Source organism: Alligator sinensis, unplaced genomic scaffold (assembly GCF_000455745.1).
Source record: "Alligator sinensis unplaced genomic scaffold, ASM45574v1 scaffold107_1, whole genome shotgun sequence".
NCBI classification, from domain to species: domain Eukaryota; kingdom Metazoa; phylum Chordata; order Crocodylia; family Alligatoridae; genus Alligator; species Alligator sinensis.
In genome coordinates this window covers 47,174-62,254 of record NW_005843041.1, presented here as the reverse complement: position 1 = coordinate 62,254, position 15,081 = coordinate 47,174, and the positions used below count along the sequence as shown (strand labels likewise).

Here is a 15,081-nt window from a genome sequence, read left to right as displayed (position 1 = left end):
CTGTCCCGCTGACTGACCTGTTCATTCTGTATGAGCCACCAAACGCTCGTCAGGTGCTAACACAGCAGATGGCAACACCATGCCATCCTCCATGAAAGGCCATGCACTTGTTACCAAGCCCCTTGGGCCCAGCTGCTGCCTCTTCAAATAGGTTTAATTTAAAACGTCCACCACTGGTGAACGGTTTTATTGAGGGAGGATGATCTTGAAATCTTCCCTCAGGGCCCATTCAAATGAAAGCCGAATCAAAACCAGCTCTAGAGTTGTGCCACATTTTCAAGCGCTAACTTTGCAGCTGGTCAGCTCTGTTTTTCTTTTATAGCCGGAGTTCTTTTTATCATGTGATAATTACTTTGGACATGTGGCTGGTCTGCATTTATTGCACGATTAACCAATTAATTGCATGGTCATTACTTGGTACTTGTGGCTGGTCTATATTTAGAGCGTGATTTACTAGGCTTGTGTGTGATATATGTAACGTGTAGCGGGGGCCTTACAAAAATATGGAAGTGGTGTGATTAAGCACTCTTTACAGTGGGTGTGTGGGTGTATATAAAAGGGAGACCAGTAACTCTCCAAAAACCTTTTGGAGGTGTTTAAAACCTGACTAGACAAAGCCTTGGCTGGGATGATGGAGTTGGGGCTGGTCCTGCTTGGAGCAGGGGGTTGCACTAGATGTGACCTCCTGGGGTCCTTTCCAGCCCTCATTTTCTCTGTTTCTACACAGCCTTCTGTCTTCCTCTCAAGACAGAGAACCAACAAGCAATGCCAAAGATCTGCCAGTTACTACAGGCTTTGCTTACCTGCTGCAGAAACATCTGCATGGAGTCCTGGTTGATGACGCTCCCAGCAGCTGCCTGGCTCAAGAGGATCTTCTCTGGACTGGAAGCCAAGCTGGGACTGGGCTGCGAAGTCACCGGGAGCTGGGCTGGCTGCTGAGGAGGCGGGGGCGGCGGAGGAGGCTGTTGCTGCACGTTCAGCTGAAGCTGAGGGGGAGCCGGGGCCTGGGAAGCGGTTTGAACGGTCAGGATGGAGGACTGGTCATTGGCTGGCAGCAGGCTGGCGCCCGAGGCGGCCTGAGGCTGTATGAGCCCAGGGCTCTGGCTGCTGGTGGTGGCAGAGGCCTGGATGCTCACAGCTTGGTTGAGGTTCTCCGTGGCATTTAACATCGCCACTTGGTTCGGCAAGGTGACACCTTGGATGACAGTCTGCCCCGACTGGTTGATGGCGCCGCTGCCCAGGGAGGGCTGGCTCTGCGTGGTCAAACTGCCCGCGAGCGAGACGGGCATCTGGAACAGTGTCGGCTGCCCCACCTGCCCGGGCTGCAGCTGGATGGGGGCCGAGAGGATGTGTGCAGTGCCATGGGCATTTTGGGAGGTCAGCACCTGCCCCAGGTTCAACTGGCTGGCAATGTTCTGGTTGGTGAGGATTTGGGCAGGCAACGCTTGATTGGTTATCAACTGGCCGCCCGGCCCTTGGCTAGTGATGATGTGGGCTTGGCCGCTGGGGTGCGAGGTGGTGAGGATTTGTCCCCCCATGTTCGCCGGCAAAGCCGAGAGCTGCTGGGGAATCTGGACGGCGGAGGCGCCGGCCAGCTGCCCCGGAAGAAGGAACTGGTTCTGGCCCTGTAACATGGCCTGGGGCACGTGCTGGGCTGGGATGACGATACTGCTTCCTTGGTTGAGCAGGTGGACACTCATGGGCTTGCTCAGAGCTTGCTGCTGCGGCTGCGGCTGCTTGAACATGTTGGCAGACAGCCCTGGAGGGAAGCCGGAGAGCACCACGTTCTGCCCGGGCTTGCCCGCCATGAAGGTCAGGTTCTGCTGGGCTTTCTGCTGCTGGAGGGCCGCCTCGTTCTGGATGGTCAAGGTGGTGTTGTTGGGGCCAAAAGGCTTGGGGGTGATCTGGTACAGCTTCTGCTGCAGCACCCCAGCCGGCTTGGGCTGGATGGGCGTGGGCGTACGGTGGATGATGACGTTCTGCGCTTGCACCAAGGAGCTGCTGAGGTTGGATGTGACGGTAAGCGGCTGGGAGCCCTGGGCGGCAGAGACGCTTCCGAACATGGAGTTGCCGTTCAGCGTCGTGGTGGCCACCGCCGGCAGGTTCTTCTGGATGACGAGGCCAGCGCTCTGCGGGGACACGCCGGTGGAGGCGAGCGTGACCTGCTGCTGCTCAGGTGCCGTCTGTGTGATGTAGCTGCCCACGGGCATGGTGGCCACTTGCGATGGCTGCACTTGCTTTGTGATGATCTGCTGAGTGGGCTGGTTGATGGCCATCACCTGCGGCCCGACCACCTGGATGGGTCCGATGCCCAGCGTTCCACTCGGGCTGCCGTTAGGCAAGCCCTGGATGTTGGAAATGGGCTGTATGGTCACATTCCCCAAGCCCACTTGTTGGAGGAATGGCTGGACACTGATGGCCTTGTTGACAACGTCGGCCCCCACCGACTGCTGCACCAGGGCCTGATGGGTCAGCACGGCGGGCTGCTGCAGCCCAATCAGGTCAGCCCCACTGGGGAAAATCTGTGGGGTGCCGTCCGAAGCTGTCTGAACCACGGGCTGAAGCGTCGGGAGCTGGAAGGATCCCAAGTCCAACTCAGCCTCTGCCTCCAGTGTCTGTTCCGTGATATTAGCCTCTTGCAGGCTCTGCTGGAGGATGTCGCAGGGCTGATCCGAGTTCTGGAGGTTCCCTCCGCCGCCGGAGGGAGACCCCAGGATGTCATCTTCCAGAAAGTCGAGGTCGACGCTGGCGGTGGGCTGGTTCTGCTCGGTGCTCAGATGATTGCCGGAAGATTCCTGCACGTGCAGCTGGAAGGTGGAAGGGTGGGGGAAGAAGGAAATCAGCATTTAACGCAAGCGGGAGACACAGAAGTTTAAACCATTCCTGAGCTACACGCTGCCTCTGGGATCTGCCCTAGGTTCAATTTGCCTGACAAATAAAGCATTTTTTGGCGTCCCCAAACAGCACTTGGCAAATCCACGGTGGTGTTCAAAAGAAGAAGCAACTTGCCTGACGTCACATGAGGCCAGTCAGTGGCAGAGAAGTAGAAGCCAAGAAGAGCAGACTCGTAGTCCCTTTGCTTCATTAAAAGCACCAGATTGCCTTGGGGGTTTGAAAAGAGAAGTGCCAACCAGAGCTGCCATATTAATCCGTTGGCCCTCTACGGATTAATGTGCATCGAGGAATAAGGGGGGGAAAGCCTAGGACACTTCTACAACACTTCTTTGGTTGTTGGAAAGGTTTCGGTGATAGACCAGTACTTGTTACCCGCAGCCCAGCACCACAGGGGATGCAATGGCAAGAACGAAGGAGGAGGTACGCACCCTCCTTCGGAAGTCTGATTCAATCCCCTGATTTTCAGTTTGGACCTGGGAGCTCTCTACTCCACAACCAGGGAACAGAACATCCCTGTTTTGTTTTGTTTTTCTATCAGCCATTAAGTTTCCAAGAAGTTTTCAAGGGCAGGTTGGACAGATATTTAGCTGGGATGGTTTAATCAGGGGTGATCCTGCCTTGGACAGAGGGCTGCTATTTCCCTGCGATCCTAAGTTCAGTCAGATATAAATGTGCATTACATTCATGTATATATTGGCTGTCCTTACTACAAATGGCTCAGAGCAGCGACGGCTCTTGATGGCTTATAAAATACTTAGTGCAAGGCAGATACTACCATGAAGAAACTATTAGCGTGTAGCTTGATCTTTCATGCCAGACACGGTCACCTCGACAGACAAATACTTTGTAGGAGAAAAGCGGAGACGTGGTCAGAAGAAATGTTCTTTGCTCTCCCATTGCCAGGCACTGAAATAGCTGTCACCTATGTGAGATACCCCAAGAGATGGGGCATCTCACATGGGGTATGTCTGTCCATTTCTGATGCTGGGATAATTTAGCAGAAAGGCATGCGTATGTCTGCTCACGTCTTTGGCTTCAACTTGCATTTGAAACTCCCAGAAAATTAGAAAGAATCTGAAATTTAAATTTGAACTCCTGGGATTTTCCAATGAGTATTACAAAGCACCAGAGGCTTTCATAAACATATTGAAATTTAAATGTAAGCAGGAAAGGAGACAAAAAATAGACACTGAGGCCTCTGTTATAATGTGAAGGTGGATAGCACGCTCAGGAATAAAACACATTATCCATGTCACTCATTAGATTTCTGCAGCATCATTGATATTTCATGATTGCAATTAATATAGCATCATTGATATTTCCTATCTATAGAACTGATATGTTGCTTACAAGCTTTTTGTAACGCTAACTAGCCTTCACCCCAGTTTTCTCCAAGGAAGGACAGTCCCATTAAACTTTCCTTTTCCCCTCCCTCTCCTCTCTGTTCTGACCTAAAGCTTCCCCCAGGTTAAAAGCAAAGCAGACAGATGAGCACATATGAACCCAATGTTATGACTTGAACACAAACTTAATGGGGTTGGTGGTGAAAACATTCAGATCTTTCTCCTGCTGCCACTTTTCTCTAACACCTCGGGAAATGTTCCCTCAACCCTGACTATTTTACGGATGATGGAAACGGATTAAAAACAAAAATCTGGGAGGAGGGGGGAAAAAAAAAAACGTAAGAAAAAGAAAAACAAAACCCCCAAAAAAGGACAGGTTTCTGAAATGGATTTCCCAAAGTAAAATTTGGAAAAAATAGAAGTTAAAAAACCCCCAAAAATACATACCCCAGCACCTTCAAAGAAGGCACTGGCTGCATCTCCTGTGTTGTCCAGGAGATCATCACTGTCAATCTGTAATTGAAAAGATGTCATTTATTTAAAGAGCATCGGGTTCGGGGGAGGGCTGTCTGGCAGTCACCGAGCATGGATGATCTCCCTATCCACAGAGCAGCGAGGGCTGGGGCAGGGGCAGGTGGGCTTCCTATTCACACTGTCCCCTGCCTTCAAGTTGACCTGAAGCCCCTGCGTCTTGGGGGGGGGGAGCAGCTGTGGATCCTGGTCAGTCTCCAAGAGAGACGCCCAATCTCTTGCGCTTGGGTACCAAAAAATAAAAATAAAAATAATAATCAAAAAATAACGAGAGGACGGGGATTCCTGACCCCTACCCATACGGGACTAACTTCAGGCTTTTGTTTTATCGATTGTTTTGGGCAGGCAGCAACCCTGGGTTCATACAGAAACCTACTGACTTGGTTATAAGCACGGCAGGACTCAGCGATGACAAAATTTCAGCCTCTATCCCCCTGCGTGGTCCATATCCCCCTTTCCAGGAAAAAAAAAAGAGAGCGCCTTGCACCCCAAAGCAGTTCTAAATCAGAGATGCTCCCTATCACTTATTGCTCACCCTCAAAAAAAATACATTGATTTAACCTGAATACTGTGGTTAATAAAATAATAATAACAATAATAAAAAAAACCCTCAAGCCCAGGCTCACCTTTTCGGATCCATGTAAAAAATCATTCAAGGCCTGTGGATCACTGTAAAACAACACATGACATTGGCATGAGGAGAGAACACGCGAGAGTCGGTCCCAAGGCCACACCGACCATTGGGGCACCTTTGATGTAGCAATAACACGAGATTAAGTGGGAAACTGGAAAGAAATACATGTTTCTAATGAAGGCATTAATAAAACCAAGGGTCCTCTTGCACTCCAAAATATCCGTTGTTTATTGCTAAGGGATCCCACTCACTCCACAGCTACACTACAGCGGCAGGCACCACCAGTTAATATTGCTTCTTCTGCGACCGGTAATTCCTCACGTACGTGGTACCGTCAGGAGTCGTATAAAACCTGCCATGTTCGACCGTGAGGACTGTTGCATTTTTTTGTGCGTGAAACATGTTAATGGAGACCTGGGAGCCATTAGGCAGCTCTATCGCCATCAAGAACGGCATCAGCATGGATGCGTTTGGAATAAAAACAATGAGGTCCTTTACCCTAGACGAGTGTTTTTACAAATTTAAAATTTGTAGGAAGGATTTGAAATGTCTAAGACTAAATGACCCACAGCACACAGATTTATGCCCTGTTTTAGAGGTTTACATATAGTTTATTGCAAACAAGATAACCTAGTGATATTTTCAGACTATGTATAGCAAGTTTTTGGACTATACACAGCATTTTTTTTAGACTGTATAGCATATTTGCAGACTATACATAGGATTCCTTCTTTCTTTTCCTTCTTTCTTTCCTTTTCTTCCTCCTCTGTCACCACCACACACTTACTCTCCTTCCTCTGTTATTTCTGCAGAGTCCTAATTACCAAACCCCTGGTAACAGTTCAGTTTCATAATCGCAATAATCCCTTTTGGAAAATTAGCCTGCATTGCTGTTAACAAGCCGTTTGTCAAAACATTAACTGTTCTGAGTTCACCTCAGGCTACCAGCTAACGAGCCAGTCCCTAACTAGTGGTGATGACAGCTCTGGCCAGGCCCCCCTCCCAGCACTTTGCTGAGATGCTTCGAGACTGACTACAGCAGTATGTTTTTAAGCATATGCCATGCTTAGGCCTGATAGTTACTGGCAAAACACCCCAGAGATCAGTTTCACTCACGTATGCATTGCACCGTACCGATGACAAACAGGATGTGCACAGCTAATCTGCTGAGAAGGCCTATTTTTCCTGTAAAGCCTTCAGTCATACAAACGAAAAAATACACATAAACATGCACATTTTATTTTTATTATCTATCTATCTATCTATCTATAGATACAGATATATCGATCTCTCTCTCTCTCTCTATTCAGCCTCCACAAGTGAAGGCTGAGAGGGGACCTGGTGGCCATTTACAAACTCACCAGGGGGAACCAGCAGAAATTGGGGGAGGCTCTGTTCCCCCGGGCACCACCCAGGGTTACTAAGAATAATGGCCACAAAGTCTTAGAGAGGAGGTTCAGGCTTGACATCAGAAGACATTACTTCACAGTTAGGGCTGCCAGGCTCTGGAGTGGGCTCCCGAGGGAGGTGGTGCTCTCCCCTACCTTGGGGGTCTTCAACAGGAGGCTGGACAGATATTTGGCTGGGGTGATATGACCCCGGCACCTGTTCCTGCCTGGGGCAGGGGGTCGGACCTGATGATCTGTTTAGGTCCCTTCTGACCCTAAGCACTATGATGCTATGTGTGTGTGTGTGTGTGTGTGTGTGTTTACATATGTGTGTGTATATACGTATGTGTGTGCATGTGGATGCGTGTGTATATCTGTGTGTGTATGTGTGCATGCATGCATATATCAATGTGTCCATGTGTGCATCTAAGTGTATGTGTGAATGCACGTGTGCATGCGTGTGTGTTAACCTGTGTCTATATATATATATATATATATATAGGTATGTACATATCTCTCTCTCTATATCTAGCTCTATATATACACATATAAGTATCTATACACATGTACACATTTGTACACATATATGTACATATACATGTGTGCATGCATGCACACACACGTGTGTGTGTGTGCGCGCGCGCGTGCATGCATGTGCATGGATGTATATGTATAATCAACCCACAAACAAAACAATGGTGCAACACAACATGAAACCAGGTTCAACCCACTTTGCTGAAGTTTATAAGCACTTTCCAACAGGCTAGGGGGTTAGGACTCCAATACAGAATTTAACCTGCACCGGACATTTTGGTCTCATCCAAACCAGAATTTAGGGGGACCTGAATAAATCCAAAGGGAAGGAAGAGGCGATAAAGGGCCCCTTTGCAGGCAGTTATAAATGTTCCCCATAAACTGTTATTTTTGGAAGTGAGTCTGTCTACAGGTCCAGAGAAGGACAATCAACATGATCAGGGGCCTGGAGCAGCTGGTAGGAGAGATTAAAAAGGGCTGGAGCCCTTTTGTATGGAAAGGAGCAGGCTGAGGGAGGTTAGGACTGAGGCCTAACAACATCATGAAAGGTGCGGACCAAGCGGCCAGGGATGTGCTGCTCACCAAGTCCCAGGACACTAGAACCAGGGGGCACCCACTGAAATGAGCAGGTGACAAGTTTAAAACTAACAAGAGAAAGGACTTTTTCAGTCCGTGGCCATAGGAGACAGTGGAGGCAGAGACCAGAGCCAGGGTCAACAAGGAAATGGGTAAATCCATGGAGGATCGATTTATTCATGGCAGCTGAACACAACAGTTGGAGATGTTTCCTCTGGCATCTCTAACCCGATAAATATTGGATGCCAGGAGTGGTACTGAAGAGATAGACCACTCTAGGGATACCTGGTTTGATGCTCTCCCCGTATAGCATCCACCCCTGCTGCTGGCGGGAATACTGGGCTGGATGGACCACTGGGCTGACCCAGTCTCGCACTGTGTGTGTTCTTAGGAAAGCCCACAACATGTTGCCTTCAACACACAGAAGGAGGGGAGGAAATGGCCTTGTCTCTGGGAGATCACAGTCTGGGAGAGATGTCAGGAAAAGAAAGGAATAAGAGCTTCTCCATACAAAATAAGTACGGCAGCAGTGGGTTCCTAGGAGGGGTTTTTATGGTGAAAGCACGGGGATCTTGCAGTGCAAGCCAGGGAGGCCAAACCACACAGAAGAGACTACGGGGAATATCCCCTGGAGTCAAGGGACTGAGAATGGGTGCAGAAAGGAATGGGATGGGAATTCCCTCCCCACAACTCCACCGACCGTCCCAGCAGTCCTATGGAGCAGGCCCCAGTTTCTGGTCCCAGCTGTGGTGCTACTTACCAAATTACATCTAGCAAGCACCGGCCATCTTCATCATCCATGTCAACTGCAAAGAGGGGATGGAGAGCGCGTTACAATCAGGGAAACAAGCGTCAGACAGCAGATACCGCCCCTCTGAAGAGCCGTTTGCCCTCCACCCCAGATACCTTGCAGGGTGGGTATGGAGACCTCACCTGACCTGGCTTGAGAGAGTTGAGTAGTGTTTTATTACAGCATTTAGATTATTCCCTTGGATGGACAAAGGCCTGCAGGTTTCCAGCAGATACAAATGCGACTACATCCCACCCTTGAGTTATGTCACTCTGGGTGCGCCTACATGTGTGCTTTAATGCGAATTAGCCTATTTTAATGTGCATTAAATCGCCACAAAAATGTGCTCTTTAGCCAAGGCGCATTAAAATAGGTTAACGTGCATTTTTCTAGTACCTCATAATGGAAGTACTAGATTTAATGCGCCTTACCTAAAGCGCATTAATTGAACGTGTAGACATGCCCTCTGTGATGGATTTAGTGCTGGGTGAGAGACAGCCAGATTGCTGTTCCTAGACATCTGAAGTCTTGTGTTCACACACAACACAGGCACACATTGTCTACATCACAGACCTCTATCCCTGGACATATTTATGGGTAAGTATATTCAGTCTCTAGCAGAACTATCTTTCCATCACATTCCTGTCCATCAGTCTCTCTTCTTCCTTCCTGTCCGTGGATGGAAGGGAGACGAGAGAGGCAGGTGCATGGGCTGCGATGGGCACTGTCTGAGCAAATACTCTGTCATGCCATAGAGCTCACGGTTAGGTTCGCCGGCTGCCGTTCCTGAAATTCTCCCGCGTGACACTCAGCAACAACATAGTGCTCATACCATCAAGGGGTATATTATTCTCCCCTTCGGCTGCACATATAAATTCCCATTAACGTTAACGAGTAAGCCTCTGTACACATTGCTTCCATGTAAAACCATGCTGCCAGAAGCCGGCTTCCCGCTGTGAAAATGCCTTTAAAATTCAAGCCTTTTTTTTTTTTTCCTTGCACAAAGAATGTTAAATGCGGGTCATACGGCGGCTCTGTCTACAGGAAGATGTTGCGCGAACAGACGCGATCTCATTCCAAAAGTTTTGGTCCCGACCCGAACACAAACGCTTTTCTGCAAAGGGCAGGTGGCGGCAGGAGACGGATACAGTCAAATTTTCCCAGTAGGGTCTAAAAATCCTGCCCCCTTCGTTCTCTATTAGAAACTGGTTTTATTAAGGCTGTCCATGAATGAAGGGAACGCTGCTCAATTTTTAAAGGGGGACAGTGAGGGGCTGGCACTGCCACTTTGATTTGCAAGGAGATGCCCAAAGCGACTGGGACAACGCAGGCCGCGACTAATTCACCACTCGTGATTTTTGCCTATTCCTCTCCAAGCAGAGCAGACACTTGATCGGTTTAACTACTAGCATATGGGGAAATGAGTCATGGTCCACAGCCCAGCCTCCGAGCTGCCTCTTGTTGCGTGGCCTATTGAAGCTCCTTCATCCCAGACAAATCCATTGTCCAGCCTCTTAGGAAAACTCCTGTCGACACTGACAGGACACAAGACATAACAGCCCAACCTGCCCCAGGGAAAGCAGGGGGACCAAAGCAGCCAACGTCAGACTTGACCCGCCTGATATTTCCAAGGGGAAAAAGAAACTGAAGTGAAAAGCAGATACGGACAGAAGTCAATTAAAAAGGCAACCCCAAAGTTTATTGTCAATGCTCCTTGGCAGGTCCCCTTCCCAACGAAAGCAAGCCACAAAAACAGCAAACGCTAAATGGAGTCAAGGCAGCAGAGGACGACTGAGAACGGTAAAATCCACGTGGTAACTTCAGCAAGCAACAATGAAACTAATAATATCTTGAGGGTATAAAACTTAATTGGTTGCAGCCGTTGCCTTATGCATCGTGTAGAAGAGGTTCACTTTTGCTCTCTTACATGTCAACAGCTTGAGTGACACTTACTATTCTTTGCCTTGATGTGCTGCTGGCTATTGGATTAAGATTCATAGATTTTTCTGATGCTGCGTCCAAAGCCAGAAAGGACCATTAGCCAGTCTCACCTCCCCTGTGTAACGCAGGCTGCCCATTTACCCAGTGATAATTGCATCTCATAGTGTTTCTCAAACAGAGGTGTGCATACCCGGGCGAGACGCACTGAACTTCTACTGGATGCAGGTGGAGGAGAAATGAGAAAGCAGAAGGAAACCAGCAATTATAAAAGGAGGGGGGAAAACAGAAAGAAAGCATGAAGAATCAATCTCCAGTCTCTCCTAGGCTGTTGGAGAGATCACAGCATGGAGGTAGTGACTTGAGCATTACTTCTTTTTCCTATCTGTAACACAGACACCAGAGAGGAATTTTCTATGATTTTTCTATGAATACACATGTAAGAGTGTGGTACCTGAAAAAAAACTTTCACAATTGCTGATTTTGCACATCAATTTATTGTGAAATCAGAGCATCTCACCAGACAGACATCCAATCCTGATTTTAAAAGAGACTCCATAGGATGGAGAAACTCCTGGCAATTTTAACGTCTTAAAAGAGGGAAACAGTCCAAGAAGAAAGATCTTTCGCACACATGGATCGGCGGTGGGCATCCACCAGAGAGGTTTGGCATTTCCTGGCCATAAATATCACCTTGTAATGTTAAAATAAAGCAGCACAAAGGGGCAAGAGAACAGGAAATGCCAGTTTCTCTTGCATTTTGTTCAGCGCAGAGTTTGTAGGACTGAAGAACAATTCCCTTTTCCCCTCCCTGCATGCACCAACGCATACAATTAATAGCAGTGTTAATTATTTATAAGGATGCACAAAGACTACCCCCCAGATAAAAACGAAACAATCAAATGAAAGGAGCCGCCGTACAAAGCCAAGACCCAGATTCACAGTCCAGAGGCAGCGAAATGAACTCATCTGCCTTGTAATTTCTGGCACAAGACACGCGCCAAGTAAAGCTGTTTGGATCCAGTGCAAAACCATGTTCCTTCATCCCCTGCTGCTGCTACAGGAAGAGGCTAACACGCTGCCCGCGAGATATCTACACGCTCTACCCTCTTACTGATATGAAAAATGCCTGATGGGAAAGCTATCCAGCATGTAAAAGCACCCGAAACAGGCATCCTGTGATATCATTTTTCTGAAAAAATGCCTTTACTGTGAGATTTCCAGCCCTGCTCATTTACAGGCTGGAAATGTGGTTAGAACAAATCTCTCTCGTCTTTTGGAGCGCTTCTCCACTTGCCTGAATCCAGAAGGTCACGATGTAGTGGAAAAAAAAAGAAGAGAGAAACAAACAGGGACCTTGGGAAAAGTTATCTCCTTTTTCCTCTAGCATCAAGGAGGCGGTGAAACGTCAGAGAGAATGATACGCGGGTTCTTAGAGTCTGATTTACAGAGCGGAGGTATTTTATTCAGCATCCTAGACCTTAAATGCTGGAGGCCACAAGTGAGAGAGGAACAGTGGGGAAAAAAGAAACCCTGGCCAAACCCCTTCGTTCTCCCTTTCAGCATCTGCTCTGCCAAAGTGGGCGCATCTACATGTACACATTTACTGCGCAGTACCCAAAAATGACTGCGCAGTACAGGCACACGTCTACACATTCACACGTGTACTGTGCAGTAACTATGACAACTTATGCTGACTTGGGTGTAAATTTGATACCTGCATGATTGCAAATATCAAATTTACGCCCGATTAGACACTGCGCAGTAATGCATGTATAGATGCCTGACTGCACAGTAACACTGTGTGTGTGGACTGACTTGGGCCTAACTTGGGATGTTTTTCTTGCTGGGATCTTATGACCCCTGCTGACTTCCTGCTCCTGGGGCAGGGGGCTGGACTCGATGATCTTCCGAGGTCCCTTCCAGCCCTGACGTCTATGAAATCTATGAAACTTGAGTGCTAAGTCAGACCACACATAGCATTAATGTGCTTTAATGCCTGCACATGTAGACACCGGCCTATTTCCGCTTACTGCGCACTAACTTACTGTGCAGTAAATTTAATGCAACATAAATGCACATGTAGACGCACCCAGTGAGACTCAGAGACTGGGCGAGATGGACCTAGAGCCTGATATGGAGGCTTTTATATTCGAATCCCATTTCTGAGACCTTGACAGTCACCAGTAAATCAGAAAATTTCTCTCTGCTTCCCTAAAGTGTTCCTGTCCTTGAGAAACAAAGGATCATTTAATTTAGCCTGCCTGTAGCTTGGACCCGGAAGACCTGTCAGTCACTGGGCACAGGGCGCTGCTCTGCCTTCGATTCCTCCAGGTCAGCTTCTGGAGCCAGAACAATTGATGGCATACTAACAGCATACATGCATGCGTGTAGCAGGTTCTCGGGTTTCTCAGCACAGTCTTTATTTTCCTGGGTGCACTGGCCCCATGGGACACAGTATAAGCCAGCAATCAGCAGACAAACCAAGACATGGCCAAATACAAGGTTAACTCACAGCCTAAGGTCTGTTCCCAGACCCTGAGAGGATGCCTCTGGCTTTGCAGTGCCTGCTCCCTCAGCACTGCAGTCTTTCCTCTCTCTCTGGAGTGAGTTCCCTGGCTCATTGAGGTCTTTTACCAGACACTGGGAGAGTCCCCATCCCTCTCCCTCCAGCTGTCTGACTCTTACACTCTCATTCTCAGTCCCTATTCCCTCTCGCTCCCTTCCCTGGGTGCTTTTTACCTCCTCAGGGCCAGCCAGTTATCCTTATCAGCTGATCCAGTCCTCCTGGGCAAGCCTGCAATTAGGTTCTTACTGCCCGAGAACGTAATTGCTGTAGCTCCTGCGAGCCGGCAGCCTGCTACATCCAGCAAGCATAAAGCCTTATGCTTATGCATGTAAATACATATACATATATACATACACATGTGCATCTATACATGCACATATGCTTATACATACAAACACACATATTAAATGATGGGAGATGGCAGCCCTCTCTAAAAAAATCAAAATGCAGAGATTTGATCTGAATAACACAAGACTAAAGCAGAGGATAAGTCTCCAAGGTCATGGTCCCCGACCCTGCAGGGCTGGAATAAGGTGGACACTCAAAGCACTTAGCGTTGGAGTTTACACAGACTTCCTTGTTTTGTACAGCAGACTCCACCTTTTTGCTAGGATACTTCCACCTCCTGCAGGACCTCAAGGCTGTATCTCCCTGGTTTAAACACAGCAGTTAAATGACAGATTGTGCCTGCCAGGAGGACCAACTACTTGCCAAGGTCTCTGGTGGGGTACACAAAAGCAGCAATCACACTGGCCCTGTCTGTGCAATAGCAAACTTCCCAAGACCGAGAAGTCCAGAGACTCCACGCTAAGTAGGTTCAAGACCTATATTTTCTTCAGCCAGGAAGGCAGGAGCATCTCTCAATTTTTTCATATTGTTCTGAGAGGCAGTGGAGACGGTGCAAAAGCTTGCCTACCTTTGAGAGCTATCATTTGCTACCTCTGCTCCTGGGTTTGGAGATCCAGATGGACAAGAGGGCACTTTGTTCATAGTTCCCAACAGCCAAGGTGTGGCTGATTACCACACATTTCTGAGTGTCATCCCCTAAATCTTGCTGTTCATCTCCCCTGACGTCAGCTGTGCATGTAGAAATAATAAGCTGTGCTTAGTCCAGGACAGAAATATTTCTGCTCTGGGAGAGGGCTAATCACCTTTCCAAGGATCAGGAGAAACTTAGCAGACATGTTTGCCGTAACGACCAGGAGATAATCTGATGCGTGATCCATAGGAGATCACCAAGAAATCAAGGAAGCACCGTGTCTCAGCTGATGTGTGCTGTCTCTCTGGAAGGGACAAAATCCTCTGCACTCAGCAGCTATAAGCCTGGAGAATATACAACTGGAGCTAGATGCCGTTTGCCAATAAAGAGCAGAGACACAAAGGAAACACCTGAAACCAGTGAAGGGATGTCACCTGGACTGGGTCCAGAGCAGAATTCCCAGCGGTCCCCAATCAGAACAGGATTTGTTTCTATGACAACACTTATTTGCCACCTTCCTTTCATATTCGTATTCTGCTAAGATGAGGCCTCATACCCGATAGTATTCAACGTCTCCAGCTGAACACATCTGTGCTGGTCTTTAATCCAGGATACGCCAGGCGCGGGACCTCTGCGCGCCTTCGCTTCATCTCTACCTCCGTACAGAATGCTGACAAGAAAAAAAAAAACTGTCCAGGAAAAGATTAGGGAGAAAGGAAATTAACTGAAGCCAATATTATTGCTACCATGATCCTGGAAACACATGTAAGATTACACGGTAAAGGAGGAGGCTGGGAAAAGGAGGACAGGCTCCCATGCATCTGCAAAGCATAAGAACGGGCAAGATGGGAATGCTTTGAAGATAAATCTTTGTTAGAAACGTCTCTGGATGCTGCAGCCAGGC

The 15,081-nt window shown here is 48.2% G+C and overlaps 1 protein-coding gene across 1 annotated transcript in view; it reads right to left on the bottom strand.

Annotated features, from left to right (window-relative positions):
- BICRA (BRD4 interacting chromatin remodeling complex associated protein) overlaps window positions 1–14,837 on the bottom strand; it is a 38,057-nt gene extending 23,220 nt beyond the window's left edge. Inside the window, exons 1-5 of the mRNA XM_025193407.1 lie at window positions 14,734–14,837; window positions 8,662–8,707; window positions 5,396–5,438; window positions 4,686–4,751; window positions 804–2,807 (exon numbers count right to left, since the gene is read on the bottom strand). Of these exons, the coding sequence (XP_025049192.1) occupies window positions 804–2,807; window positions 4,686–4,751; window positions 5,396–5,438; window positions 8,662–8,702 (2,154 nt within the window). The 5' untranslated portion in view covers window positions 8,703–8,707; window positions 14,734–14,837. The remainder of the gene's footprint in view (window positions 1–803; window positions 2,808–4,685; window positions 4,752–5,395; window positions 5,439–8,661; window positions 8,708–14,733) is intronic.
- Between the last annotated feature and the right edge of the window lie 244 nt (window positions 14,838–15,081).